The sequence below is a fragment of the Meleagris gallopavo genome, chromosome 1 (genome assembly GCF_905368555.1).
Source record: "Meleagris gallopavo chromosome 1, MGAL_WU_HG_1.1, whole genome shotgun sequence".
Classification (NCBI taxonomy): Eukaryota; Metazoa; Chordata; class Aves; order Galliformes; family Phasianidae; genus Meleagris; species Meleagris gallopavo.
The window spans coordinates 107,889,965-107,917,889 of NC_139404.1; the positions used below are offsets into that span (position 1 = coordinate 107,889,965).

The 27,925-nt window shown below is 47.8% G+C and overlaps 1 protein-coding gene across 1 annotated transcript; it reads right to left on the reverse strand.

The window, feature by feature from the left end:
* Window positions 1–3,424: 3,424 nt before the first annotated feature.
* LOC100550886 (cystathionine beta-synthase-like) lies at window positions 3,425–27,774 on the reverse strand. The gene is made up of 17 exons (XM_010724292.4): window positions 27,680–27,774; window positions 24,054–24,211; window positions 22,804–22,958; window positions 19,045–19,151; window positions 18,140–18,274; window positions 17,141–17,220; window positions 14,962–15,093; window positions 13,929–13,998; window positions 12,614–12,705; window positions 11,404–11,529; window positions 10,990–11,074; window positions 9,446–9,551; window positions 8,993–9,064; window positions 8,411–8,545; window positions 7,815–7,923; window positions 7,092–7,176; window positions 3,425–4,956 (listed from the first exon to the last, which is right to left on the reverse strand). The coding sequence occupies exons 2-17, from the start codon at window positions 24,063–24,065 to the stop codon at window positions 4,859–4,861; spliced, it is 1,599 nt and encodes a 532-aa protein (XP_010722594.1). The 5' UTR covers window positions 24,066–24,211; window positions 27,680–27,774; the 3' UTR covers window positions 3,425–4,858.
* Between the last annotated feature and the right edge of the window lie 151 nt (window positions 27,775–27,925).

The following is a 27,925-nucleotide window of genomic DNA, read 5'->3' on the forward strand; positions in this document are numbered from 1 at the left end:
AATCAACCCAACCTCTCTGCCCACCACCAAGAAGATGCTTTGATGCAACAGCACAGCATCTCCCCACATGATGTGACAGTTTGAGGCCTCGAATGCATTCCAGTGAAGAGGCCTGAAGGAGCAGAAGCCCTCCCACTCCCTGCAAGCCTCCAGTCCCACTGCCCTTGGAGCAGCTCATGCCTCACCCCCATCACTGCACTGCAGTTGGCCACCCTGGGGAGGGCAGGTGCAGAGCTGGCTACCTCGGGGCACCACGGAGCCAGCGAGCACCGCCACCTCCTCCTCATCATAGCAGACACAGCGGGGACAGCCATCGGCCACTGGGCTGCCCACAGCCTGGCAGGAAGCAGGCACAGGGTCACAGCGCGAGCTGCAGGTGATGTCCCCACTGGGCTGGCAAGTGCACAGCTTGCGGGCGAAGTCGATATAGAAGGACCTGCCGGTGGGGACATGCCTATCACTGAAGCCTTGCATCTCGCAGTCATCTTGCAGGTAGGGTGGGCAGGCACAGGCTGGCATGCATGGTGGGCAGCAATCCTCAGGTCCTGGCTCGGGGCAGGCTGGGCAGGCACTGGGGTCACAGGTGGGTTTTGAGACTGCAGCATTAAGCAGCAGGCAGAACAGCCACAGGTGGAGTGTGCTGGTGGAATCCATGCCCTGGGGAGAAAAGGGGGATTGGTGTGGAAATGGGCACATCAAGCCCCCAGTGATTCTCATCCTATGACTCTGGTTGCCCCAACTGCCTCCTCTGACTGCAGTTACATCCTTGCCCCCGTGCTCTGTTTTACACAGCTTTCCCCTGCAAATATGCATCTACTTGTCCTTTTTCAGTGGCCATGTGTGGAGCCAGGAGTTGGACTCAGTGATCCTTGTGGGCCCCTTCCAACTCGAGATATTCTGATTCTATGACTTTTGATTCTACTAGACTCAATTTGCTCAACAGAACCCACACCAGCCAACCCCAAACACCATGTTTCCCATTTCCCAGCTGCATGGATAACAGCCTCCCCTCACCCCAGTGCCAACTCTCCCCAGACCCTTGCAGATCTGGAAGGTAAGACCCCCTGCCCCTGCCCAGTCCCCTGGTACCTGCAGTATGGCCGGATGAGATGGCTGCTGGAGTGTGAGGTGCTGTGGGATCCCAAGAAGTGCCCTGGTGGCCAGCAGCACACTGGCCCTCTATTTATGTGTCTGTGGTGTGAGACGCGATGAGGGAGGCGGGGAAGCCTCTACGGAACAAAAGGTGCTGGGCAGGGCTGGGGAGATGTTTATCTTGCTGACTTCTTAGTAGGATGAGCGAATGAGCTTGTTGGAGAGGTGCTCCCACCTTGCAGAGTAATAGGGTGAAGAGCAGGATTGTATGAAGTTTACTGCATGGAATTTAACTGCAACAAGTGCAGTATTCTGCATTTGGGGCAACCCCAGATCTGTGTACAGACTGGGGGGCAGAGATAGATAGCCCTGCATAAGGGGATCTGGGCATTCTGTTTGATAGCAAGCTCTACCTGAGCCAGCAGTGTGCGCTGGAGCCAAAAGGGCCAACGGTACCCCAGAGGGCACCATGCCCAGCACTGCTTTGCTCTCTGTAACAGCCACAGGGCCCGAGGGAACGGCATGGAGCTGTGTCAGGGGAGGGGCAGCTGGGGGTCAGGGAAAGGGTCTGTACCACAGGGCAGTGGGCATGGAATGGGCTGCCCAGGGCTGTGGGCACGGCCTCCAGTGCTGGAGTTCAAGGATCATCTGGACAGTGCTCTCAGATGTAGAATTTGAATTTTGGGTGGTGCTGCATGGAGCCTGGAGCTGGACTTTGTGATCCTTGTGGATCCTTTCCAGCTCAGAGTACTCAGTGATTCTTTGTTTTACAGCAGATTGGACTCCTTAATCATGACAATCCCCATTCCCTGCTTGCTGTGTGCAGTGGCTCGTGCTCTGCTAAAACTGGTGATGTGGAGCATGGTCCTCTTTATCCCAGAGCAAGCTGCAGGAGCTCACATCGGCTGGCAGCCCAGGACAGTGGGCGAACAATCAGGTCACTGATGAGGCTGCTGTCGCAAGCAGCTATACAATGTCTGGTGAAGGCGTTAGGCAGGATACATAAAATACTGTGGCAGGGGAAGGGAAGTGAACTCGAAAGAGCAGTTAGCTGCAGGGGCTGTTATCTTCCTCCCTGACCACTGCGGGACAGCCCTATGGAAGCAGGGAGATGGACTGTAGGGAGATGGACTGCAGGCAGTGGGTGAAATGCTGGTGCTCTGGCTCTGTTCCCTCTATCCAGCTTGCCCTCTCCCTTAGCACATTCATTTCATTTCTGCAAAGTGGAAAGGGGAGCTCAGTGGCTTTGGCTTCAGCCCAGGTGGAGCAATCCCAAAGCAATCGGAGCTTGCGCTAGCCTTTACTGGTTCTGGCAGCATACAGGAGCCATTGTAAAAGCAAAGTTAGCATTCAGCTTTGCATCACCCTGTGCTGTATTGCAGCTGCCTCTTGTGCCTGCTCAGCTGTCAGCCCGCACACACTGGCACAGCTGCTATTGGCACTGCTGTTGTTTGGGCTTAGCTGCAGGTACTGTGTGTATTGCAAGAAGTTTCAGGGTGGCAGAAATCTGGGCTATCACTGTGTACACACAGAGAGCAGTAACAGTCTGGAGCTCTCATTTCTGACACAAAGCTCTGCAGGCACCTTAAAGCCTCCCTAGCCACCAGCAAAGGCATCTGAGCTGCCCAGCAAACTGGAGACTGTTTCCATGTGGGTTGCATTCTGGGGCTGGGGCAGTGGTCTCCAGCTACAGGCAGGTCAGATCACCCCTCAAAGGTGCCGTGGGAATTGTCTTACACTGACCTTAAGCCTCATGAGCTGTCTTTGGGACGTGAGCTATCCCCATAAGGTCCTTGCTTAAGAAGTGGGGAATCTGGAGTTCTCCCAACAAGGAGAATTCCTCAAAGAGAGACAAATGCCTATGGCTGTTGAGTGGAGGCAGATCTTCACTCCTGCTGCACTGGAAGAAATATTACAGTTATCAGGAAGGTCTTAGTGCCTCCTGGGCTTCAAAGGAATCAAGAATCATCTTCAGTTCTCACTTTGTGGAGTTATGTAGCATTTAAAGACTTAATTATGTGAGTACAGAATACATGCATGAACCAGTTGAGGTGGGAAGGGGCCTCTGGAGGTCACCTCGTCCAACCCCAGCTCCAGCAGGGACACACAGAGCAGGGTGCCCAGCCCCACATCTTGTTGGGGCTTGAAGGTCTCCAAAGAGGAGAGCACACAGGCTCCGGGCAGCCTGTGCCAGGGCTCCATTACCCACACAACACAGCAATGCTTTGTGATGGGCTCCTGCGTGTCTCCCTTTGCCACTGATTGTGGCACGTTTCACCAAACGTCTTTCAGTTTGCAACAGAGCTGCTAAAGTAAATACAGTACAATAAGGTCGATCTGATTAGTTTTTACTTTTTTTCTGGACAAATATGGTCATTACTCAGGCAAAAACTTGCAGGAGATGTGATAATGTTTGTGTAACTGAAGGGAGCAAAAGGTGACAGACACTATTCCTAAATATAAATACTTCAGCATTCCTTAATTTAATAAAAATCTCATACAAACTAGATTAAATTGAAAATATGGACTAGCCACTTAGCAGCAAGCCAAAATTAGTTGTTGTCTCCTCAGAGGAGTTCCCGAGATGCAGGGAAAAACTGCAAAGCTCTCTGCTTGTTTTGAGAGCAGCTCTCCCAAAGCAGGTTTCAGCAGCAGCAACTCAGCTCGTTCCCACAGCACTGGTTTCACATTTGATTTCATTTACATTTTCAGAGCCATAACAAATGCCTCTTTTGACCTTCGTTATCAGTTCCTGGAACTCAATATTATGACAGCAATAGGACCCCTTTCCCCTTTGCTCCTTTGAAAATGAGCTCTCATACTGAATATTCATGAGCTGAATAATACAGGAAATTGGGACATAGCCCCATCTCATGGCCCTGTTATCATGTTGTGAGAATGAGTCTCCACTCCTCAAGTGGGTGCGGCTGGCTGTCCCAGCCCAGGGGACGTGCGGCTGGCACTGCTGCCACCAGCCCTCCCAGGCTTGCAGCCCCACAGGAACTCGCGTTCCCCATTTGCCCAGCACCTTGTCCCTCACTTCCCACCCCGCTGCCCATCGCAGCCCTTGGATGTCACTTCTTACCCACCCTGCTTGTACCCACCCTGCTTGTGCCCACCCTGCTTGTGCCTGCCCAGCTCCCCTCTTTGTGTTTAGCAGGGGGTCCGTATCCCACCCACACCCTGCTCCTCCTGGCTCTGTCCCTCCTGTTTGCCCCAGTGAGGGAGTCAGATTCTCCCTCTCTGGATCTCAAAAGGAGCCAGGGGTGAGGAGCAGGGTCCCCAGGGAGCTGCAGCCTCTGCGAGAGGTGATGAGAGCCAGGAGGATTCAGTGTGACATGGCTTGTCCCCAGCCTTCAAGAGGAGCCAAGACAAGTTGAGCTGCTCTTGTTGGAGATGGGCTCCAATCTCAGTGAGACCTCCTCCTACTCCCAAAGGCACTAAAACCTGCATTGGGAAACATCTGGGCAAGAACAACAGCAATCCTCATCCCAACCTAACGCCTTGTTACCTGTCCAGCCCTCGGTAGCTCCATGTAACCACATATGGCCATCAAATGTAATTTCTTTGTTTCACTTCTTTTTAGTGATGCTCCGGCTGGCATCTAACAGACACACAGTTATTACATTACAATTTTCACATAGTCATTTTGAGAAACCATCAGGTGGATTAGACCACAAAATATCCTCAGCCACGTGTTTCATGCTCAGGAGGAGCAGCTGACCCTGCTGGAGGGCACGGGGCTCAGCACAGCCGGGCTCCTTCCTTACTTCTTGTCATTTCTGCTGACAAAGGTGAGGAGGTCCATCGCGGTGACCACGCCAAACACCATCTGTTTCATGAAGGAACTGCCATTTCCACTGACTGGAAGCACAAAACCCACCATGTTAATGGAGGAGAATTTAAGGAAAAAAGGAAGAAAAGAAGAAGAAAAAGAAGAATTTTAAAAGCCACAGCTGTGCAGATTGAAGCTGCTGTTCATTTTCTAAGAGAAAACAATAACTGGGACAGCAGCTGTCTCTGCCATACCTCAACTGAAATGACCAGGGCAGCCTCAAGTCAGGTTACTGAGTCACATCAGGGAGGTTTAACTGCAAATAGTGCACTCCTTATCAGAGCAGGACCCCTGACTTCCACATTGTTTGTAGCCAGCCTCCATTCTGGTTCTGCTTCTATCACTGCAAAACTTTTCAGGCCGAACTAATGAGACTCTTTAGAGCAGCAATGAGATTCTTTAGAGACGCTTCCTATTCTGCTCTAATAATGTCCTACACTACCATTAATAAAACAACATCGCAGCAATTACTTCACCTATCTGATGTTTTCCTAAAGGAAAATAAAACTAGCCGCCAGCTAGTTCCAAACATGAGGAAGAAGAACAAACTGTGAACATGCGGCAGTGAGATAAAAGGGGCTAACTGTGAGGGCTTTAAAGCAGCAACACTGCTGAGAAAGGAAAGTCAGCCTAAATGTGTTTTTTGGTGAAAGAATTGAAACTGTGCACCAAAGGCAGATTTGAAAAAGAGGCTTTTGCTCGGCTGGGCTTGCAGGTGGCTTTGGAGCTGCAGGGGGATCTGCAGCAGGCCACAGGGATGCAAGCAAATGGGTTGGGCAGCTGGCACACAGCAGGTTTGGGGCTCCCATTTCAACAGCAGCCTGCTGCTGGCAGTCAGTACAGCACAAATAATGCACGCTGCTCACCCTAGGAGTGTGTAATCCCCTAAAGTCAGTTTAATTGCAGCCTTCAGCTCTAGCGTCACGCTAAACATGGTTCTTCTGTTTTTTTTGTTGTTGTTGTTGTTGTTGCTAAATTTTAAACAAAAAAACCTCCTCAAGAGAAGGACAAATTCGTACCTCTGCAAGTTTTGCAGTACCAGAAAGATGTGTTAGGCCAGATTTGCAGAACTGCACCTGCCACCATACCTGTTTCTGTCAGGGGAATAGCTGCTGCTATGGATACTTTATTGGACTCATCAAATGGTTTTTCTTCACTGGCAGAGCATCCTTATACCCATCCTTAGTCCAGGAAGGGCTTATAACAGGGTGCCTGAAGGTATGGTGCACACAGCACAACATACCTCTTTTTAGCTTTCTTAACTTTCTCTGGCCCTCCAGGAAAGGTGTCTGATAGCACACAACCATGAGGGCCCCGGAAAGTGATTTTTTGGCTCAGGTCACTCAGGGCACATTGGCAGGAGAACATCCCTTGGCTGCATTGCTTGGGCTGGAAGTAGGAACAGAGGTGTTCAGAGAAGATGTCACAGTCTCCGTGCATACTGAGAAGGTCTTTAAGCAGTGGGATGCAGACTGCCTATTTTTTCCCCTTACACTTACATGCCTGAATTCCATCTAAGACTTTTCTAACCTATCCAAACTCTCCTTTGCCCCTATCCTCAGGCTACTAATTCTGCAGCTATCCCTCAGTTCCCTTCTTTCCTCTGTTGCCCACAACCAGCAAAGCGGTGCTTTGAATTCAAGGCCAAGAGACTAAATGGGTACTAAAAGCTTGATTCTACAGCTGCACAGCAAAAGCACCACACCCCAGATGCTACCTACAGTCTGCCTTGCTTGTCATGGGAGGAGACCAAGCGAACATGCTCCCGCTCCCAAAGTTGAGTTTCCATGGGAAACTACGAGATGTGGAGCTGTGTTCTTCAGTGTCATTTTTTCACTGTGGAAATAACACAGATCCAAAGGACAGGATCTGTGATATGCTCCTGCAGGACACAAACAGTCACATCCTGGTTCCAGGCTCCACTGGCTAAGGTTTCCTGTTGTTCCCCTCATCCCGGCAGCATGAAGAAAGGAAATGGGTGAATGATTGGGCTATTTCAGCACTTTGCAGAGTGAGGTGCAACTCCTTCCTGCAAAGCTGCAGATGCTGCACATGTGGAGCAGTAGCATTGATCCCTCTCAAGTTTGGTTTGGGGATTTCCCTCTCCCCTCTCAGACATTTGTGCAAAGCCTGGACAGTGCTTCCTCTTTTTACAGATACCTACACTGCATTTGCTCGTGCACAACAATAGCAAAGTGGTCGTTCTCTAGGATGCAGGAAAGCTTCCCAAGGCTGTCCTCCAGGCTGATCTAAACAGGACAGAAAGAGACATTTTACAATTCACTTCACATTTACAGAACAAAGGTGAGGAGCCTGCCTCCCACCTGCGATTGTAGACGAGTAAGCAGAGTGGACCTTCCTTACTCACCAGTACCGTTTTTTGGGAGTGTCTGTTGGCTTTGGTACAGCTAAAATACAGTGCTGTCTCCCTCCCTGAAAGCTTCTGTGAGCCAGTATGAGCTAACTCCAGCACCAACCATATACCTCACTCTATCTCTGGACTGCTGATGGTCACCCCACCCAGGCATCCTTCCAGGTCGCACACTTGCCCAGTGTCCCTTCAGAGCCCATGCCCACTGCCCAGACCTGTGAATGTCTGGGCTTTGCTCTCAGTGGGCGCTGGCCCACTGATAAATGTAGGAATGGGTGAGGACATTCAAGTGCTTTGCTCCTGATGAAGAAGCTCCTGCATCTGAACTCCACAGGGCTGGCAATGTTTTTGCAGGCGCCTTCCCTGTTCTCATCTCCATGATGGTCACCCTCCCCATTTCTCTCCACCTTCCCCTCTCTGCCCTCCTCTCCCAGCTGCTCTCACACTTCAGAGTGGTGAAGCGTCTCCTCCCCATCCCAAGACAGTAAAAGACAGCAGCCACAACCTTAGCAGTACCTTAGAGAACTGATCGTAGATTACTTTTGTAACAGGGTCTGAGAACTGTGCGCTTCCAGCTAGCACTGAGGTCAGGGTGTTGCTGAGGGTCACCATCCCCAGAATAAGTCTGCAAAGAAACAGAGCTTTCCAGAAAGCCAGGCCTGAGGTCAAGCACACATCTTATGAAGTCAGTGTCTAACTTCCTGCTGCTATGAGCGAGAGGCACCAGCCTTCTCACTTGAGTTGGATCTTTAGTGGGCAGGGGTCCTATGGTGACAACCCCTTAGAATGACCTATCGCAGAGAGTTCCCTTGATGAATTGTGTCTGCTGTTATTGTTAGCAAAAATAAAGGCTCTAAACTTTCCAGTTATTCTGTTCTAGGAAACACTGAGCTCATGAAATGCCTGTAGAATTTATGGGATAGAGTGTCTCCAGATTTTGACCCATATGCTTATTCTTCACAAGGAGGCGGATGGCATTTTAAAAATGTGCATCTCAGAATTCAACACAAGTGCTCTATCATTGGATAAGTAGATAGGACTTTCTTTTTAGCTTCACGGTGGCTGTTTTTCCTGTTGGAATGGCCATCTCTGTACCAAGTAAAAATAGTTACCCTGATTCAGCAACAACGGGAGCCTGGTCGTATCCCTTCTCCCGAAGGATTTCAATTGCCTTTTGACAGCTGACTTCTGGGAGAAGAATGAGAGGGGCTGAGAGATTCAGTTTCTGCACCTTGATGTTCCACCACCTGTTGAAAGACAAATGGCAGCACCAAGATGTTACTCAATGCTGCACGGCTGTGGGACTTGCTCAGGGAGGTAAGGCCAATAGAGATAAGGCTAACTGTGCAGAGATATTCTGTCTGCCTGCCTGCAAAGCTCATGCTTTAAGCCTGTGAGCAGAGGCTGACCAGGTTCCTCTCCATCACTCTCCTCAGTGTACTGGACAACGACTGTCATAGGAATAGAACAGCATCTTCAGAACAGAAATGGCTCCTTAATAGACTAATTGAAGGAAAGGGATATCTCATCTCTGAGAATAGACGAGCTGACTTTACAGCCTTCTGAGAGGGATCTGGAGTTAATTGCATTTTTTTAAAATACTAGATGATAAAGCTTTCCTTTGAAGATAATAATTCCCAGACTCAGAAGGCTGATACTCTTAGCACAGTTCATACTGGTGGAAGTTGTCTTACCAAGGTTTGCGCTCCTGGACATCATTTAGGAATCCGTTTTTTATCATCCATTTATCATTCAAGAACTTGGACCTAGAAATCACCAACAAAGAACAGGTCTGTGAGCCTTCCACAAGCAGTCGTGCTTTGCTCCATGCATTAGACCACAGCACTGCCTCAGGGTTCCCATGATTTTTGCAGCTGGCTGCTTTTAGCCCCTTTTAAGGTCACTGGGAGCTGCAGGTGCTCAGTGACTCCTCAAAGCATGCCAGCTATTTGCGTTCCTAACTCGAGGCATGCAAGTTCAAGAACTTTAGCTCTACTGATTCCTGCTCCGTGCAGTAAGGCAACAAGCAGAGGAAATAAAACCCAAGTGGCCCAACAGCCAGCCCGTGCTGTTTATAGCTGTAATGTGTTGTTTCTTCATGTCATTTTATTTCCTGTGAGTTGTTTGAGGGGAAGTGGGAAACTCACATGTAATTCCTGACAGAGTCGGGCAGGATGACGACGCAGCGCTGACCATCCTTCAGGTCCTTGGCAGCCTGCACGGCGACAGACATGGCACTGCCTGAGCTGCCACCTGATGGGTACCAAGAAGAGAGAGACAAGCACTGGGAGGGAAATAGCCTCATAGGGTAGGAAGAAACCGAGCAGGGACTGATAGGACACGTTCATAGGATGCTTCGTGGCAACAGGCTTATGAGGCAGCAAGAAGAGTTCCCCTGTGAACCTTATGAATCATCTCCTGTGATTCCTTCTGGCCAAGGGCTGAAAGGTTCAATACGGGGACATTCATATCACTGCTGCCCATATTGCACCCTTTCTTTGGGTGAGGAGACACTATTCCAAATCAAGACCTTCTGGTGAAAGCATTTGTCAATCAAAGATTTGCTTTAAATGCATGGTAAAGATTGAGAAGAAGAAAAAAAAAACATAAACATTACACTCATGCTTGGAATACCAGGTCGACATGATGGAAAGACCTGAACAGTGTATGTGTGTATGTGTGCATGTGGTTTGCTGCACGTAGGGGAAGGAGGTCACTGCTTTACAGAGGTAGTTTGAGTACTGGAAGTCATTCCACTATCTGTGTGCCCATTACACACCACGCTCAAGGCAGCACGTAGTTCACTGCAGGTTAATTAGCACTGGATCTCATTTTTCAAACTAATGGTGAAAGTCTCTGAAATAATGCAATTCTGGGAACATGAAGCTATTCAGAATTTATAGATGAGTTCAGCAAGTGGTTTCCATCGAAACATAGTGACTTTGTGTCTGCTAAGTTAAATCAACGTAACAAATAGTCTGATCTCTCTCAAAGCTCCTGGGATGTAAGTGCTCAGGACTTTTACCAGCTGTAACTACTATCGTCTGGTCCCGGGCACAAAGCTATGGCTATGTACATACATAGGGACAGGCAAGGCTGAAAAATGCTGATGCTATGTAAAGGCCCATAGTGTACAGGCAGAGTTTGCCTGAGGACGTCTATTCACTTTGGGAAGCCCTAAGGATCACTTCCAGTTTGTTGGCATGAGGAGAAATACTGAGTAAGAACATCTTACACTTACTTTACTTTCAAACTTTCCTGGTCCAAACCTGGCACCTCTAGTATGGCAGTAGTTCAAAGACAAAGATTATAACCTCACACAGTTGCTAGCAGAGGGAGAGTTTTAGTCCACCTGTCCTATCCTGAATCCCAGTAATCCTTCTCTTCAGTCCATGTAACACTACACCAGGCAAAATTAAGCCAGAAGATCCATGTGCAAAAGCGTTACAGCAAGTGGAGAGTTACTGCTTCTATAATTACTGTTGACGATGAGCCAGATCCCAGACCACTGACTCTCTGCAATACCTCTGACATCTATAGAGATCTACATAATAGCCATTCAACCTCATTAACCTAGCAGACACAAAACAAAGAGAGCACCTACCCTTGGAATTGCTTTGATCCCAAAGCAATTAAAAGATGAGATTGGAAAAGTTTGTTAAGAGAAGCAGCTGCTGTCATCGATGCTTACCACACAACAATCCTTCCTCTCTAATCAGCCTGCGAGACATGAGGAACGAATCTCTGTCATTGCATTTATACCACTGATCAACCACCTGAAGAGAAAGCAAGATGGTCAGTTCCTGGAGGAGATTCTTCAGGCTGCCCCAGCTGTCTGACGTCTGCCATGGTGCCGATGCCTACAGCACCTGGTAGCTTTGAGCTGCTTTCCACACTTGATGAAAACAAATGCATTTATAGAGCACCCTGAGTCCTTGTTTGTGAGCATCCCTCTAGCCTTTCCAGCCAGAACCCTTTTCTTGGAGAATGGAAGACTGTCTGACAGGTCCAGAGTCAGGATGATGGACAGAAAATGGTGGAAGTAGGTTGGATGCAAAGACAAAGATCAGGCAGAGGCCTCTCCTCTCATCACACAGTCACTTACTGATCTGTCCAGGACAGTGGGGATAAAGTCATGCCCAATGCCCTCCACCTCTACGGTTGTGTTGTTCGTCCTGTTCAACTCACTGGGCAGAGCGACAATGGAGCCCTCGGGGTCTACGCCAATTATCTGCAAGGGAAGGAAATATTTTTAACCATAAAAGGAGTTCAAAAATATCATCTCGAAGAAAAAAATACCCACACCTGTACCAGTGACATTTTTCTTCCCAGTATGTTTATTAATATTACTATCCACTGGCAGTGTGGAAGTCTTCCAGGATAAAAAGTAGTTTCCTATTTTTTTTAATTTTTTCTTTTAATAGAGAGGGCTCAGCTGCTACAGAAATGACAACAATGGCTTAAAATGTTATCACTCTCCAGGTGTTTGTCATCACCCTTTTGGCAGAGGCTGATACTTCCAATGTTCAGCTCTTAGGAGAGAAAGTGAGAACTCCTTCATCTGCTCCACTGCAGAGCCTGCCATTAGCTCACACTGGTAGAAGCCTGTGGCTACAGACAGACATCCTATCTGGATCCAGTTCTGCTGGCTGACAGTGGCACCTTTCTAATTGCTTATAGCCTTTCATCTGAGCTGAGGCTACTTCCCTCAGTACTCAGCTTCAGAAGGAATCACAGCACTGCTCCACATGCAGGTCCAGGCAGCCAAAGAGCTTATCTCATGCCCAGGTCCACCAGTGGCTCAGCCTGTACCACCATCAGAGTTCATGCTCTCTACACTTGGGGAGAAGTAGTTGCCAAGTCTCCAGTTTGCCTCAAAGCTCCACAGAATGAACATCTATGAATGGTGTCAGCAATTTGGTGTGGAGGCTTCAGCAAAAGCAGGTGAGAAGCACAGGCACAGCCAGGGTGGTACCTTCCAGCAGCCAGTTACCCAGGAGCAGCAGCAGTAATGCTGCTAGCTGGGCCAGAAGCTTCTTCAGAAGACACCTGACCATGTCCTACAAAGGGCAGGGCAGGATTAGTAATGAGTCTGTGGACCCTTTGACTTCCAAGGCATTTGAATCAATCTACTGAAGCTGAGTGTAACACCAAATTGTTTCCAACAAAAGCCAAGCTCAGCATGAAAAAATGAATAGGAAGAGACAACAGTTGCTAGCTCAGCCTGCCACATATGAACCATAGCATTAGTTTTGATCAAAAACGTAGGCAAGAAAACCCAGGGGAGCCAATGGGAGCCCTGTCTCCCAGCTTACTTTGCACTCTGGGCACTTCTCCTTCAACTTCCTCGCAACGCCAGTGACGGTGCCCCCTGTGCCAGACCCAATCACCACCATGTGGACCTTGCCTGCAAGTCAGAGAAGAGAGAGGCTCACAGGGACTGAGCCTGGCCACAGCACTGTCCTTCTTTTGTCCAAGTCCCACGTCCATGAGCTGCTACAACCCTGTATGTGGTAAGCATAGGCAGGGCTCACGCTAACAGGCATGGTGAGGAGCTTGGAGGAACTAGCTGGATTTGACCACAACTGGTCCTTCCTCAGCACAGGAGGATGAGGATGACCTCCAGATTTCCCACTGATTGTCATGGTTTCTTCACAGTTGGCATCTACTGGTTTAACGGGGAGAGAAGATCTCAGCACCTCCAGCCCTCTCAGACTGCATCACATTGGACCAAAGCGTGTGTATGAATAATGGTACACATCAGTAGGAGGGACAGCTTGTTAGATAGTGTTAGTACCCTTGGAGGTTGGTGGTACAGTGTCAGTCAGATGTACTGTCACTGATATTGGAGAAATTATAGTGGTTTAGGACTTGTAGGAGCAGAATCTGTGCCAGGCCTTCAGAGCCCTGTGATGCAAATACACTGCGGCAAAAGTACTTGCAGTTCACTACTGGCTGCCAGCAGGAGCAAATGTAAATGTAGTGGAAGGAAGGCCGAGATTCTTGTTTCTGTTGCTACCCGACTACTGTGCTATTATGATATCTGCTCTCCAGATAAAACCCCTGAATCTTGTTCACCTTTTGCACTGCTCCCAGTACCGGCAATAAATTTCACTTCTATCTGTACAGACACAGGCTGAGATACTCCTTCATCCTCCCCTGGCTGTCACATCAAACATCATTAGTTTGTTAAGTTGCAGTCTGATTTGATTTGCAAATGAGATTTCAGGATCTGATGCAACCCTCCATGCCCTGGTGGATGTGTCCCCCCCAGTGAGGCCTCCTGAGCCATCCTGTGCTCTCAGGTCACGTAGGTGTTGTATCAGCCAAGAGATGGCTCTTCCTGCTTCAGGAGAGCCAGGTTTTGTTCACTGTTATGTCTTTTCCCTCAGGCTTTTGAAATCAGAGGCCATAACAGGGAAGACGTGCAGGCTTAGGTGGATCTGGAGTGGGTCATGTGAAGTTGCTACACTCTACGTGTCAGTGTTATCAAGGATATCTTCCCTTACAAGGGCCCTCTTGGCCACTTCTATACCTTTCACTCAATAAACTACGTAAAATAGGCCTCTCCCAGAGGGCTGTAGCCCTCCACACGTCTTTAGCATGTAGAAATAATGGTACAAATGGTACCTTCACACTGCTCCAGGATCTCCTCAGCGGTGGTGTCGTAATGAGCCAGAGGGTTGCTTGGATTTCGGTACTGTTTATTTCAACAGAGAACAACATGAATTATGGGGTAAAGCATAAGTCAAATACCGAACTAGCAATAACTCCTGATGAGCCTTGCTCAAAACATCCAGCTGCCCCTCTCCTCACTCTGGCAGCCTCTCAACGGCTGCTAGGTCACAGGTGTTCCTCCTGTTTGTCACCTTGGGACAGGTTTCTAAGAACACTTGAAACTTATCCACACTGGAAGCCTGAATACTGGCAGCCTGTGAACACTCACTCTCTGGTATTCGATGCCTCTGGTGTGAGGACAGCATGACTATCCCCTACTCTGCACTGCCAGGTTTTGTGGTTTTGTTGATGTCTTTGCTGATGGAGGCAGCAGTTCCTCAGCATTGCAGATGGCTGTTATTAACCTTTCCTGTTGCCTAGAAAAAGCTGAAAACACAGCCCTACAATACTGCTGAAGTGATCAGAAAATAATTAAAAAAAAACCCCTTCCCTCTCAAATATCCTATTCAATTTTTTCTTCAAGATTCTTTCCTGCAGTGGGGTCTAACCAGAAAGAGAAGTACCCCCCTGTACAAGACTCAGTGCTGTAGGAACTTCTGCTGTGAATCATCAAGCTTTGCCCTTTGCAGCATGGTGCTTATTTCTGAGTCAGGAATGAGGCTGCTAGGTTGGTGTAAAAAGTGATTTTCAGGTCAAAGGTAAACCTGAAGCAACATGAGAAGCCTTTCAAGTGGGCAAGAAAACTCCCCCACCTCCCAGTGCTGGCAGAAGCGTTACAGGTTTGGAGGTGCCCCTGATTTTGTTTCTGCCACCGTTCTGCTTTACAGAACAGTGATTATGTTTCATGCGCCATAAAATGGTAATTCCACAGTGATGAAATCTGCCTCCCTTGCCAGTTTGACCAAAGGCCCCAGATGCAGGCCGACTTGGAGCATGCTCTATGAGCTGTGTTTGGGAAGCAAGTCCATGAAAGAGCTGTGTTTACCTGGTCCAGAATGTGAGAGTTTGGGATTTCATTTTTCAGCTTCCAGGCGACACGAATGTTAGACTCCGGAGCATCAAAACGGGTGCATGGGGTCCTCACAATTTCAACACCCAGTGCCTTCAAAATATCAACCTTTTGGAGGGAAGAAAGGAGATGTAAGGCAACCAGTCCCATGCAGTGCTGGTAATCTGAGCCCATGCATTCATGGCAGAGTCAGATATCAGAGAAGCTTTGCATGCAGGAGACATTTAACATTTGGAGATACAATGTCCAGTTCTTGGTTATGCTATCTGTGACATCCTTCTGGCACCAAGAGCCTCCTGCCTGCAGCTGACACATGGGTTCGAGTTTGGCTTTGTGCCTTGTCCTACTTGGACAGTCTGGGGACACAGAGGAGGTAGATAACACTGTGCCACTCTGTGGCACATGAGAAGGGGAACCAGGACAGGGAATAGTGCCTGGGAAGCAGCTTTTGTATGTGGTGTGGGCTGAGACCCTGCATGCAGAGAGGAGCTCAAAGCTGTCTTTGCCCCAAGTTCCCTTGTGGGAAAGAGCAACTACCATCAATTCTGGGATATTAATCCATTGGGAGGTGCAGCTGTCAGAGGAAGAGGGGGTCAAAGGAGAAGGGTGGGCGCATGCCACTGCTCCTGGATGTGAAGCTCAATGGCAGCTGGATGTGGCATCTGATCCAGACTAAGCTTAAGTGAGATTTATGTTAAAATGAGGGTGGTACTTTGGAGAAGTAGAGAGCTGAGTTTAGAGCCAAGTTAGGGTCCAGATCAGGATTCATTAGCATGAATTCACAGTGGAAGGAAGGGATGCCATTCAGAGGGACCTCAACAGACTTGATAGGTGGGCCCAGGTGAACCTAATGAGGTTCAACACAGCAAAGTGCAAGGTTTTGCACTTGGGCCAGAGGAATCCCAGGCATACATACAGACTGGAAGAAGCAGTCCTTGAGAGGAGTCCTGCAGAGAAGGACCTGGGGGACCTGATGGATGAAAAACTGAACATGAGCCAGCAGGGTGCTGTTGCAGCTCAGAAAGCAAATGGTATCTTGGGCTCCATCAGAAGAAGGGTGGCCAGCAGGGACAGGGAGGTGATTGTCCCTCTCTATTATGCTCTTGTGAGGCCCCATCTGGAATACTGTGCCCAGGTCTGGAGACCCCAATACAAGAAAGACAGAGAGCTGTTTAAGGGGATCCAGAGGAGAGCCACAAAGACGATCAGGGGACTGGAGCACCTCCCCTAAGAAGAAAGGCTGAGGGAGCTGGGCTTGTTCAGCCTGGAGAAAAGAAGGCTGTGAGGTCACCTCATTGCAGTCTTTCACTACCTAAAGGGAGCCTATAAAGAGGAGGGGAGTCAACTCTTTGAAAGGGTAGGTAACAGCAGGACAAGGGGAAATGGTTTTAAGTTGAAAGAGGGAAGATTTAGGTTGGATGTCAGGGGGAAGTTCTTTACTCAGAGAGTGGTGAGGTGCTGGAACAGGCTGCCCAGAAAGGTTGTGAATGCCCCATCCCTGGAGGTGTTCAGGGCCAGGTTGGATGGGGCCCTGGGCAGCCTGGTCTAGTATTAAATGGGGAGGTTGGTGGCCCTGCATGTGGCAGGGGAGTTGGAGCTTCATGATCCCTGAGGTCCCTTCCAACCCTGGCCATTCTGTCATTCTGTGACTCAGCTGAACTGTTCTTGGGCCCAAGGTGAAGATTTCCACCATCCCCAGGCCATCATCGCTTGTGTAAGTAACTTGGTTCAAAGAACATTCAGTGTCTCCAGGTTAAAGGAAATCATACCAAGATGGAGAGATAAAGTGACTGGACAGACACTGGAGAGAAATACAGCAGGGTCAGCAGCCCCGGTACCCAACATGCCTCTCCCCTGCTCCCTCTAGCCCTCACCCTCATAGAGTGTGGATTGCTCCACATCTCTACAGACAAACACCATGTTCAGCTAACACATGATACAAGCTACATCACTGATGCTACATAGTTAGATCATTGCAACACGCTTTTTTTGTCAAGAGGAAATCTTCTGAACAGCTATAGATATGGCACATATCTCCATTGAAGCTCATTGCCCTTTAAAGGAGAGGACAGTCTGTCTTTTGACAGGAAGAGGCAGATAGAGACAGAGAGAGAGACGTTCCCAGGCTGTGGGTAATACCGTACAGAGCTCTGACCTTCTCCATGCTCATTTTCTCCGGCAAGACAGTGATGCAGCGGTAGCCTTTCACTGCAGCTACCAGAGCCAGCCCAATTCCTAGGTGGTGGGGAGGAAAGCAGATCATTCAACAACAGCATTTGGCAAAGCCAACCAGCACACATTCTCTTCTCCTTCCAACATGCCTTTCTCCCACTGGTGAACACAGCCCAGACATTTTCACAGCAAAGCTGCATGTGAGAGCATGCATCTTCTGTGAGCCATCTAGGATGCACTCGGAGCACCATGAAGATGTTGTAACATGGGAGATGATCTGTGATAACACTGGTGTGGCACAAAGTGCTTGGTAAGGCTGGAAAATACTTTCCTCCTGTTACAAAGCCTAGTCTCCTTTCTCCTTCCAAAGCACAGGAGAGGGGTGATTTTTTTCAGGAATACCTCACTGTCAAATGCTCTCAGTCATGTTTTGGGAAAGGGGGGGGGAGGGGTGCGAAGCTGCATATCTCACCCTATGGCCAGCAGGCCAAGGGGATCTGCATGCCAGTGTCACTGTTGTGATGGATGGAGCCAGCTGCTCCCCAGCCAGATGGGGCAGCAGAAGCAGTGTGTCCCCAATGGGAGGGCACGACAGCAGCTGCAGGGACATATTGCTGCCCCACAAGCAGCAGTGGGAGCTGCACATGGATGTGGAAACATTCACAGAAGGTTCTGTGCAGGATGGACAGTGCGGGGAGACTCCTCTGCTGTCTCCCACCATAATCTAGTGCCTGAGTGGCATGATGGTGACAAGGAGGGGAAAAAAAAAAATTGTCTTCCAGCCCACCGAGGAAACCTTCTTTGGGAATCTCTGAATATTCAAGCCCCAGGTTCTCCAGCTCCTCAGGCTATCTGCATCACCTCCATGCCTGCACAGAGATCCAGAGGCACTCAGGAATTTCAGCAGTGAGTCTGCCAGGAGAGGGGGAGGGAGGGGAACTGAGGTGAGGACAGAGTGGGTGCCACAAGCTAACCATGCTACCTGTATTCCCTGAAGTGGGCTCAATCAGCGTGTCTCCCGGTTTTATAATCCCCGCTCTCTCTGCATCTTCCACCATCCTCAGACTGATGCGGTCCTTCACACTGCCTCCTGCGTTGAAGTACTCGCATTTTGCCACTGGAAATCAAAGGTGAAGCTCCCTCAGGGACAGGGTGGGCTCATCACACTGCACCATAGCCCCCAGCTCCCAAAGCCCTTGCCGCTATCACAGATATCCTCAATAACATAGAGATTACAAGATAATTGCATCCGACCTTAACTGCTTCCTTAATGCTGCAGGCTGCAAACCTTTGTTTATTTGCTGGGTAAGAGGCCTTGTGTCGACCCACAGCTCAGGAACATACAGCTGCTGGCTGTCTTGTTCCCCTTCTTGTATCCAAGAAACCTTACCATACAGGACTTGGTCAGTGGGCATGGTGATGATGGGCTGACAGCTGGACTAGATGACCTTAGTAATCTTTTCCAACCTTAATGATTCTATGATTCCCTTGCTGTACCATGGGAGGGAGACAGCATCCCAGAAAACAGGATTCTGCCTCGCTCTGCAGCTTGCCTGGTGCTGTCTGCACCAAATCCTTACCAAAAGGAGGAAGGCCCCACTGTTCTGCTTCCAGCTGCACTTTGAGAAGGTCCCCAATGGGAAACAGAAAGTGAAATTCCCAGAGGCAGAGACCCGGCACTGTGCAGCTCCAGCTCAGCCTGCAGGGGTGGTGCAGCAGGACGATGACTGCCCCATAAACTAATAACCAGGAGTACCCAACAAGTGCCACATGCGGCCCTTCCATCTCTTCTTGCTCTCCATACAGTCTCTTCTGAAGCCCCCTCTGCCACTGCCCCTCAACCTCACCTCATGGCCTGGAAAAACCTGGTGGAAAGGGGAAACTCACAGAGCTCACACTTGAGCCCATAGGACTTCCCAATCTTGTTGACTCGGACCATGGGAGTGCTGCCAATTTTCTTCAAGATGTTGGGTAAAATCTTTGTTTCTTCTGATCTGTATTAATGGAGGGGGAAAAAAAAGAAAAGTCGAATCAGAGCGACCATTACACAATATGAACCAAGCAAGATAAAACCTGAATAAGGTTCCAGCAAGACCAATAAGAGATAACCCAGCACCAAGAGAAGATGAATCTATCATCAATTAATGGCAAGAAGAGTTAATTGTGGTCTTTCACCACTCTTACCTTGAGTTAATTATTTCTTTACACAAAAAATAATGTAGTTTATTTTCTGAAATTACTTGTTCTATAAGAAGAAATCTATAACTATGTGAAGTTAGGAGAGCAAACAAGCCTCAAGATTATACAGAGTCCACAGGAAGCCATGCACAATCCAGATTTCTTCCTCTTTCCTCCATCCTATCCAATTCAACCTCTTCTTTTTACATTTTCAGCCATCCCCAAGTAACCTTTTTCTAGCCTTGCTCCTGTACTTGCAAGGATAGCTCCAAGCCATCAGAAAGGTCCAGGTGCTCCAAGGCACCTCAGTCTTGGACTGACAAGAGAGGGCTCACTCAGCAGTGTCAATTGATTGCCAGATTTCAGGGTATGAATGACCACCACCAGCTTTGGAGTTTTGTGCCCTTGAAGTGATACTCGTGATGAATTCTGTCTGAATTTTATGCATGAACCCGGCAACATTTTCAGCTAAGGGCTAGAGTTACCATCTTTGTTTGCCAGCATGTGCCCAGAGTAAAGAAATGTAGTATCAGTCAGGATGCTTTTCCTTCTCAGATCTACAGAACCTACATCAGTGGGCTCTCACACAGCTGTGCTCTTGTAGAAATTACAACGAAATTGATACATCCCACCTGTGACGAGTTAGCAGTGCACCTTTTTTTTCAGAGCAGCCTTATTATCTGGAGTTTTTTGGCAAATAATTAAACTGAGCTCTTGGGTCAGGGCAATTCAGCCTTGTGGCTTTGCTAGGCTCTGTCAGCCTCTTAGCAGAAGCCAAGAAACACGTCACAGTAATAGCAACTAAGATGAAGAAGAGTTGTTTGTCCAACACATAGCTGAATGCATCTTGCCACGCAAACAGGGAAATGCTGTCCTTGAACTTTTTAAAAGGAAGGAAAAGATTGATGAGGGCTGTGTTTATTGGGGCCACAAATATATTGCCCCTGGTTGATAGTCAACATGTCTTTCTAAATGGGGTGACAAACCCCTACCCCCTCACCATTCAGCACAGTTCTCGCCTATCATCCTTTGAACCTTGAACCCAAGTTATCCTTGTGTGTTATTGCAGCCATGCAGGCAGGATGGCTGTCTGCTGACAGAAAGTCCATATGGTACAAGGATGACACACTGGTTTACTTAAAGTCACACACCTCCCTACAAGTTTTGCAAACATGATAAATACACTTCTTGGAAGAGTACAGGGTAATGTTTTATTGGAGGCATTTACTGCCAAAAGCAGCCCCACTTCTTACATGTCAAGTTCAGGAATTGTGGTGTATTACACACGTGTTGTTAACTCTCACTCCATGGAAAGTGCTACTGTGCACATCACAACATCTACTGTGTGCTGTTAAACGCAAGGCAATAACTCAACAAATGAGTTTTCCCCACAGCTGAGCCATTTTCCATCTGCCATAAAGCCTCTGAAGTGCTTGCCTCTTTCAGCAAAGCTGAGACACAGTGTGAGGAGACTCCAGCTCCCTCAGGTGGCCTTTAGCCTTCCATGAGAGTGACCTGAGAGCTACACTACACATCTAGACTGTAGGAAGTCAGTCTGAGAGTAGAAAGCAAGGCTATTTATCTACCATGCCCGGTGATTGTGGTAAATGAGATGTTTCCAAGCTACATGAACTCCAGCAAGGCAACCACAGTGAGCACTCCCCCAAAAGAATATCTTCTTTCTCACTGTGGAGCAAGGCACCAAATTTTCAGCAGTTCTTATCAAATTACTTTTCTAATAACTTCCATATTTTACTACAAAAATAATGCTAGCACAGTCAGCATCCTTTGTCAGCTATATGAGCCCTGTGCACGTGCCCAAAGGAAGCAGGTCTGTGGATATCAAGATCTGTAGAAATGTCGTTGGTGCTCCTAAAAGATGTGGTGGGGATGTTCTTGTCCTGTAGCAGTTGTTATAGGCATGGGGATATTCTTGTCTTGTAGCAGTTGTTATAGGCTCAAGATAGCAGTGAACAAGGATGTTTTTTTTCTCCAGGATTTCTACTTTTACTCGTGACATGTTATTTAATAAGAGGTCCAGAGGAAAAGCAGTCCAGGTTATAGCAGATCAGAACTGGATTAAAGACTATCAGAACTAGTCTATCTCTGTATTTCAGGGAAAATGTAATTAACATCTTTAACTAAAATAACATTTTACCTTCTTTCCCTGATACTATCCCTTTCTGCCCCAAAACTCAGCTAGGTTTCATCTCAGAAGGTTCAGTGAATTTCCCCTATTCGCTACCATCTATAGTTCACGCAGAGCAGGGAAAACAACCAGCTCATTCCACATGCTTCTGCAAAGTAAAATGTTGTGATATGTCCCAGTGCTTTGTGATTTGTGTGCATTTTCATCAGTGCTACGCAGGGGCTGTGTTTCAGTCCCTGAATCAGTGATACCATGTGGGCCCCAGGTGGGCTCCAGGCTGGCAGTGCTGCACCTCTCACAGGCTCTGGTTCCTCACATGCTGGATTTGAATTAGCACTCTGGCACTGCAGAGATGTGTCTTCAGTTTCCCTGACATTTATAGGACAGCCTTATCTTTAATAGCCTGTCTGCGTTTAGTTTTCAGGGCCATTAAAGCACTTCTCGTCTAATCACTTTGGCAGGCTTACTTCACCCTGGGAGGAAATCTGCTGCTCAGAGGTCAGAACAGGCTCAGAGTGGTCACCTCACCTTGCACTGAGCTCTTTGGTCACTTACAAAGAGTAGGCAACCTCTGTATGTGTCATTTCCTTCTTATTTAAAAGCCCAAGTCATAGTAATCAATTTTTATGAAGGATTCTAGTCATTGGTAGAGACTTTGCTAATATTCAGACAGTCTTACACACTGCTTCAGACTGTCTGAATGAACAAGGGTAGCTGAATGGTATCCCTCAACTGATGAATGCATGGCAGTCATGACTGGTGTAAAAAGGGATGAGTGTGACAGCAGTATATTACAACTGGGAGCACCATCTACACATGCTTAGCAGTTGGGAGTGCCTTCATTTCTGCTGCGCAACACCAGACCTCACACAGTCCATTTTGCAGAAGCGCGCTAATCCCTGATTGAAATCTACCTCTGGAATATGTTCACCCTAATTCTTCTAAAGTGATGCCTCAAACTAGCACATTCTTCCAAATGTGTGTTGAAAAACACCGAGATGAACTTTGAGCCACCAGATCTTTCTGCAAGACTAAATGGACTGAGAAATTCTAGATGTGGCACTGAGGGACGTGATCAGTGGGCATGGTGGGGATGAGCTGGGGTGGTCTTAGTGGTCTTTTCCTACCTTAATGATTCTATGATTTTGTACTCGGTGGGTTTTGCCTTCAGGGGAAAAAAAAAACACATAATCAGGGTAAAATACTGTCCAGCTACAGACTTCTGGTCACTACCGTTCTGGTGTAACAACAGGGTTTCCTCTTCAGAAGACATTGACCTTCCTGTACTCTGAAATAACAAGTGTGAAAGAATTACTTACAAGGGTATACAGGAGTGTGGAGACTTGTTGGCAGGCGTTGCAGCTGTCCACGTGCACTTACTGGGCAAGTTGGGAAGAATCCACGTGCTGTCGGCTTTGCTTTCCTGACTTCCCATGCAGCTGCCATTCATGAGCAGGCATCCCTTGGTTGCCTCCTGTATAATGGAATAGAGTACACAGTCACCTGGGATGAAAAGCATGGCAGGCAGGCACCCGTGTAATAATTGCCAAAGGCGAGAAATTACTTTCACATTTGGGTATGAAAGCAGGACAAGAGCCCACTTGGGGCATCCCTTCTGGCTTTCCAAAAACCTAATTCTGCAGATGAGTTAAACTGTGGAAATTGCTCTTTTGTCACATGTACATATTCTGGTGGATCTGGAGAAGGAGTCTGAGAAACAATTTTTGGGTTGGATATTAAGAAAAAAGCTATTCTCAGAAAGAGTGGTAAGGCAATGTCACAGGCTGCCCAGGGAGGTGGTAGAGTTACCATCCCTGGAGGTGTTCAAGAACTGTGTGGATGTGGCACTGAGAGACATGGGCAGTGGGCATGGTGGGATTGGGCTGGTGGTTGGACTGTATGGTCTTTGTGATCTTTTCCAACCTTAATAATTATATGACTCCACAGTTCTACACAGCATTGAACAGCAAGGCAAATGAAATCATCACAAACAGTTATAGGAGCAAACATGTTAACGTAGAACCAAAAAAGGGTTAGATAAGTTCCCAGAGATAAAATTCATTAGTGGTTTTTAAATACAATGTTCTTAATGGTACTCTAGGAATATTCTAAACACAGAGAAAAGGACAAGTTTGGTTTTATTCTCAGTGTCTGCTATAATTTCTGGTATTCTGACCAGTATTAGAAACAGGATAAACAGTTACATGGAGTTTTCATGTGACTCTTTATGGTGTGACCATCCATGGAGTGATCATCTATGCAAATCATCAGCCATTTTGGGGGGACTAAGAAAAACATCCATACTGAGAAAATAAATGTTTTAGTAATTGGAAATTTCTTTTCTGGCTTATGCAGAATGAATTGGTCCTGATTCAGCCCTTGCTGAATAAAGGGACTTTGAAGCTCAGTAGGGTCGCGTTTGGAGATTTGCATCCAGGCTTTGTAGTGCCTACAAAGCCCTGCTGACTCACAACAGTCAAGCAAGCAGCCAGAATACTATTTTGGATGAGTCATGATTATCTAAATAACTTGTGGCCCAACACATGAGCCCAAGGGCAGCCTTAATTACCATTTCTGCCATCCTCCTTCTGCTCACTGGTTTCACCCACTTGCAGTCACTTCTTTGAAGCAGTCCAGTGGGACTGTTTGAATTCAATGCTGTGCTTTTCCAGTGGCTTCTCCACCAGCCAGGTGTATGGGGCTGGGGTTCACTCTCTGTGGGCGTCCCTGAAACACAGAAATATAACAGATTTCAGCCAGAGGCTAGAACTTCTCTAAAGGTGAAGGTTAATAAATGCATATTGCTGCCTGGCCCTGCCACCCCAGCTTCAAGAAGAGCACCAGGCATGGTGACTTTGATGATAAAAATGAACTGTGGAGCCTGGCAGCAACAAGGGCCCAACTCTGTAACCGAGTTGTGCTCCTGTGCCTCCAAAAATCAGCTCTTTGGGATATCTGAGAGTCTGCATGGGATGGTCAAATGTGAGCCAGGACCCCAGGCAGCTCTGTCACTTCCTAGTGGTTCAGGCAGAAAACACAGTACCACTATGTGCCAAGTAATCAGCTAGCTGCAATGCACTGGAAGTAGACACATGAAGAAAACTTGGCTACACAGAGCTCCCCCTGAGCATGTTTGACCTTTTTTTTCCTCAGAAGAAGGCCTCTGGAAGAACCTAGAACCCTGCAGCCAGTCACTGAGCAGCCACTCCTCTTCCTAAGGCAGCCTGGTGGCACCCACTGCGGCCCAAAAGACAGCAAGAGACCATGAGTGTGCGGGGCAATCAGACCAAAATGACCTGGACCATGCAGATGATCTGATAAAAACTCTCCTTGCAAACTTTGCTTCTCTGTGCTATACCCAACTACCACCAAACCTTTTGCTTCTTGGGAGAGATTAAAGGGAAAAAAATACATTTTCTTGCAAGCTAGGATTTGTGTCAGCCTTGAGAATGTCTCCCCAAGCAAATCCTTATTTACCTAATGCATTAACTGAGAAGGAGCAAAAGTCATTTGTGGGTAAAGCACAGATAAACTGCTTATCACTGTTTACCAACTAAAACATTGGAAGTAAGATTTTACTAGCATTTTTTTCTTTTATGCCCATCTTCACCATTTTATGGTGGGGCAGAGAGAGGCTGAAACTTTTAGCTGCTACAAAACAGTGTGAGGGTTTCTTCTGTGGGTCCTTTTCCTCTTGGTGGGTGCTGGCCCATGGGAGGCTGGGCAGTGGCTAATCGGATATAGTGTAGGCCCATCTCCATTCGAGCAGGCCCGTGTGCTGGGCCCTCCTCTCAGAGGGTCAAGGACAGGAGATTTGAGGGATCGCTTGGAAGAGAAATGCTGCCTTCTGGCCCTGAGTGATGTGTTCATAAGATGAACTCATGGCCATCTTCAGGCACTGTCTCTAGGTCACCCTTAAATCCTTCTCTAGAGGCACTCCAGCCAATCCTCCCTCAGGCCACTGAGTTCTGTTACATAGGGGTGCTTACAATGACGAACCTTACACCATAGAAAGCCAAGTTCCAGCTCCAGCCTGGACCTGACCTATGCAGAGGCTGGTCCACACAGGCTTCATGCACGCCTAAGCATCCCGATGCAGACCTTTCCTGGAGCAGGGGTCTCCTTGACCAAGCTCCAGTGCAATTCTTTGGCCACCTGCCAGTCTGACCTGGCTTCAACTTGTGTCTCCTTGCCCTTGAGGCAGCTGAGCACAGCCATGGGCTGACACTGAGCTGTAGGGATCACCAGAGAGGACCTGCTGCCACTGCCTCCCTCCATGCAGGCATACAATCCAGGTTTGCACATCCAGTATAAGTGGTTGGTCCCAGAGACTTTATGTTTCACCTGACCATGTGAGGAGCCAATATCACCCATAATATCACCGATCTGGATGTAGGTGCCCTAGGCCAAGGCAGGTGACCTCCTCAGCTGCCCTTCTACCCCCCTGGACAGCAACCTGGGACCTGTAGCCTCTGAGCTTCTTACCACAAGAAGTGCCACAAGCCCCAGGGTCACTCCTAAGAGCAGCTAGGCCTGCTCTAAAACTGAGCCTCAGAGACTAAATGTTGTGCTGAGATGCCAAGTACAGAACCACATGGAGGGAAAAGCATTACACTTTTTAAACTGAGGTCACATTTGGCTCGTTATGTTCAGCTCCCTTAACATCCCAAAAGAAAACACAAGGAATGGGATTTCCATTTATTCAGTCACCCAAAGTAGAGTCGCAGGTATTTTCTAGATGACCAGAGAACAAAGTACCAAAACCTGCCCCTTGACTATATCAACATCTACATTCTTTACTGATGGAGAATTCGTCACTTATCTTCTCAAAAGCTGGTTAATTCCTTGTGCAGTGCTGTAGAACAGATATCCTGCCAACCTGGAATCATTCCAAAATCTCTGCCCAGCTGTTCTCAGAGTCTAGATTAGTATACTGAAGTTAAGATGCATCCAAAACTACTGTAGTTCTGAAACTGAAATTGAAGCCTGAAGCATAGGAACCTCAGTCAATGCAAGATTGCAGACAACCTGAAGCTTGACCTTCCCTCTATCTCTCTAAAGCCTGACACAACATCAAGGAGCCACTCTCCTGCTGATAAGTTCAGCAGTTTCATCCTGCTAACGTGCTTGCTTGGTTGAGAAGTATGGACAGGGAGGGGGTTGGGATCTCTGTGGAAGGTCTGCAGCTGAGCAGTGCTGAAGAGAGCAATGTCCAATGCAAACATCTCCCCACACCGCTTCCAAAGTGTTTTCAAGTCACCTTCCATCACAAAGCAGAGCAGTGTCTTCTCTTGCTGACCAGAAATCTTACCTATATCCCTCTTATCTGAAGCCTCAGCTATTATTTGACCAGCTATCCAATGTGTCCTGTTGTAGGTGTCTCATGTTAGCCCCCAGGTCTCTTCAGAATGCAATACATCCAATTAGAAAAGCCTGGACAGAATGTGCAAGAGATAATGGAAATATCCACTGGAGTTGGAAATAATCCAAGAGGCGGGGCATGGTAACATTCAGCTGCTGCCACTTACTGAAACAATATGACAAAGATCATAGGCTAATATTTATAGAGTACTTTGCAGATAAAAGATTGTGTTTATTAAGTTATCAGACTGCGCTGATAACTTCAACAAGAAGAAGGCTGAGATACTTCAAAGCGGTTTGAGGGAGAATGGGAACTTGGCAGCACAGAGAGAATCTATGTGAACTTTCTCTGCTCAAAGGAACCTGCTAATTTCTTGCTTTATTTTTTAGAAATGCTACTGCTCTCACTGAGCAAGATAAATGCAGCATCAGTTCAAAAGAATCGCAGAGGGACTTAGGTTGAAAGGGACCTCGGGAGGTCCCCAGCTCAGTCTCCTGCTCAGACAGGTTCAGCGCTGGGTCCTCTTGGGTCTTGTAGACCTCCAAGGATAGAGACTGCACAGGCTCTGCAGACAGCCTGCTCCATCACCCAGCTGAGCTGGCCATGTGGCATAAAGACAGAGCCTCCCTGCTTTGCAGACTTACTCAGAGCTTGCTGAAAGCACAGACACTCCCTGGGTCAGAGTTAAACTTTGATCAGGCTCAGAAGCAGAGGCCACCAGAATCCTCCTTTCAAGCCTTTTCATGCTAACAGCTACCTGGCTACTACGCATGGCTCCCACACACTTCACCATTATAAAAGAACATGCTCAGAAAGAGATAAACCATACTCACCACCTGCAGTGTACTGTCTGAGCGCTCTCACTGTGCTCCAGCTCTGAGCTTATATGTGCCCTCTGATAGTGAACACCAATGAGCGACAGCAGAGCACTCTGCAGAGATGATGCTGATTGGGTCCCACCCCATGCCTAATTATGCCCAGAATCTGATTACTCTCTGATCATAAATGATTGGGACATAAAAAAGATAAACGATTTAATGTATTTTAATTCATACTTATCTTCAGAAGCTATTGCAGCT

Bases quoted from the DNA above. Each gene is read 5' to 3' on its own strand.
- LOC100550886 (XM_010724292.4), bottom strand. The intron at 11,530-12,613 runs GTAAGCTGGGAG...CTTCCCTTGCAG, and splicing joins AGAAGTGCCCAGAGTGCAAA to ATAATTGGCGTAGACCCCGA. The intron at 7,177-7,814 runs GTACTGCTAAGG...TGTCCTGTTTAG, and splicing joins TCTACGATCAGTTCTCTAAG to ATCAGCCTGGAGGACAGCCT.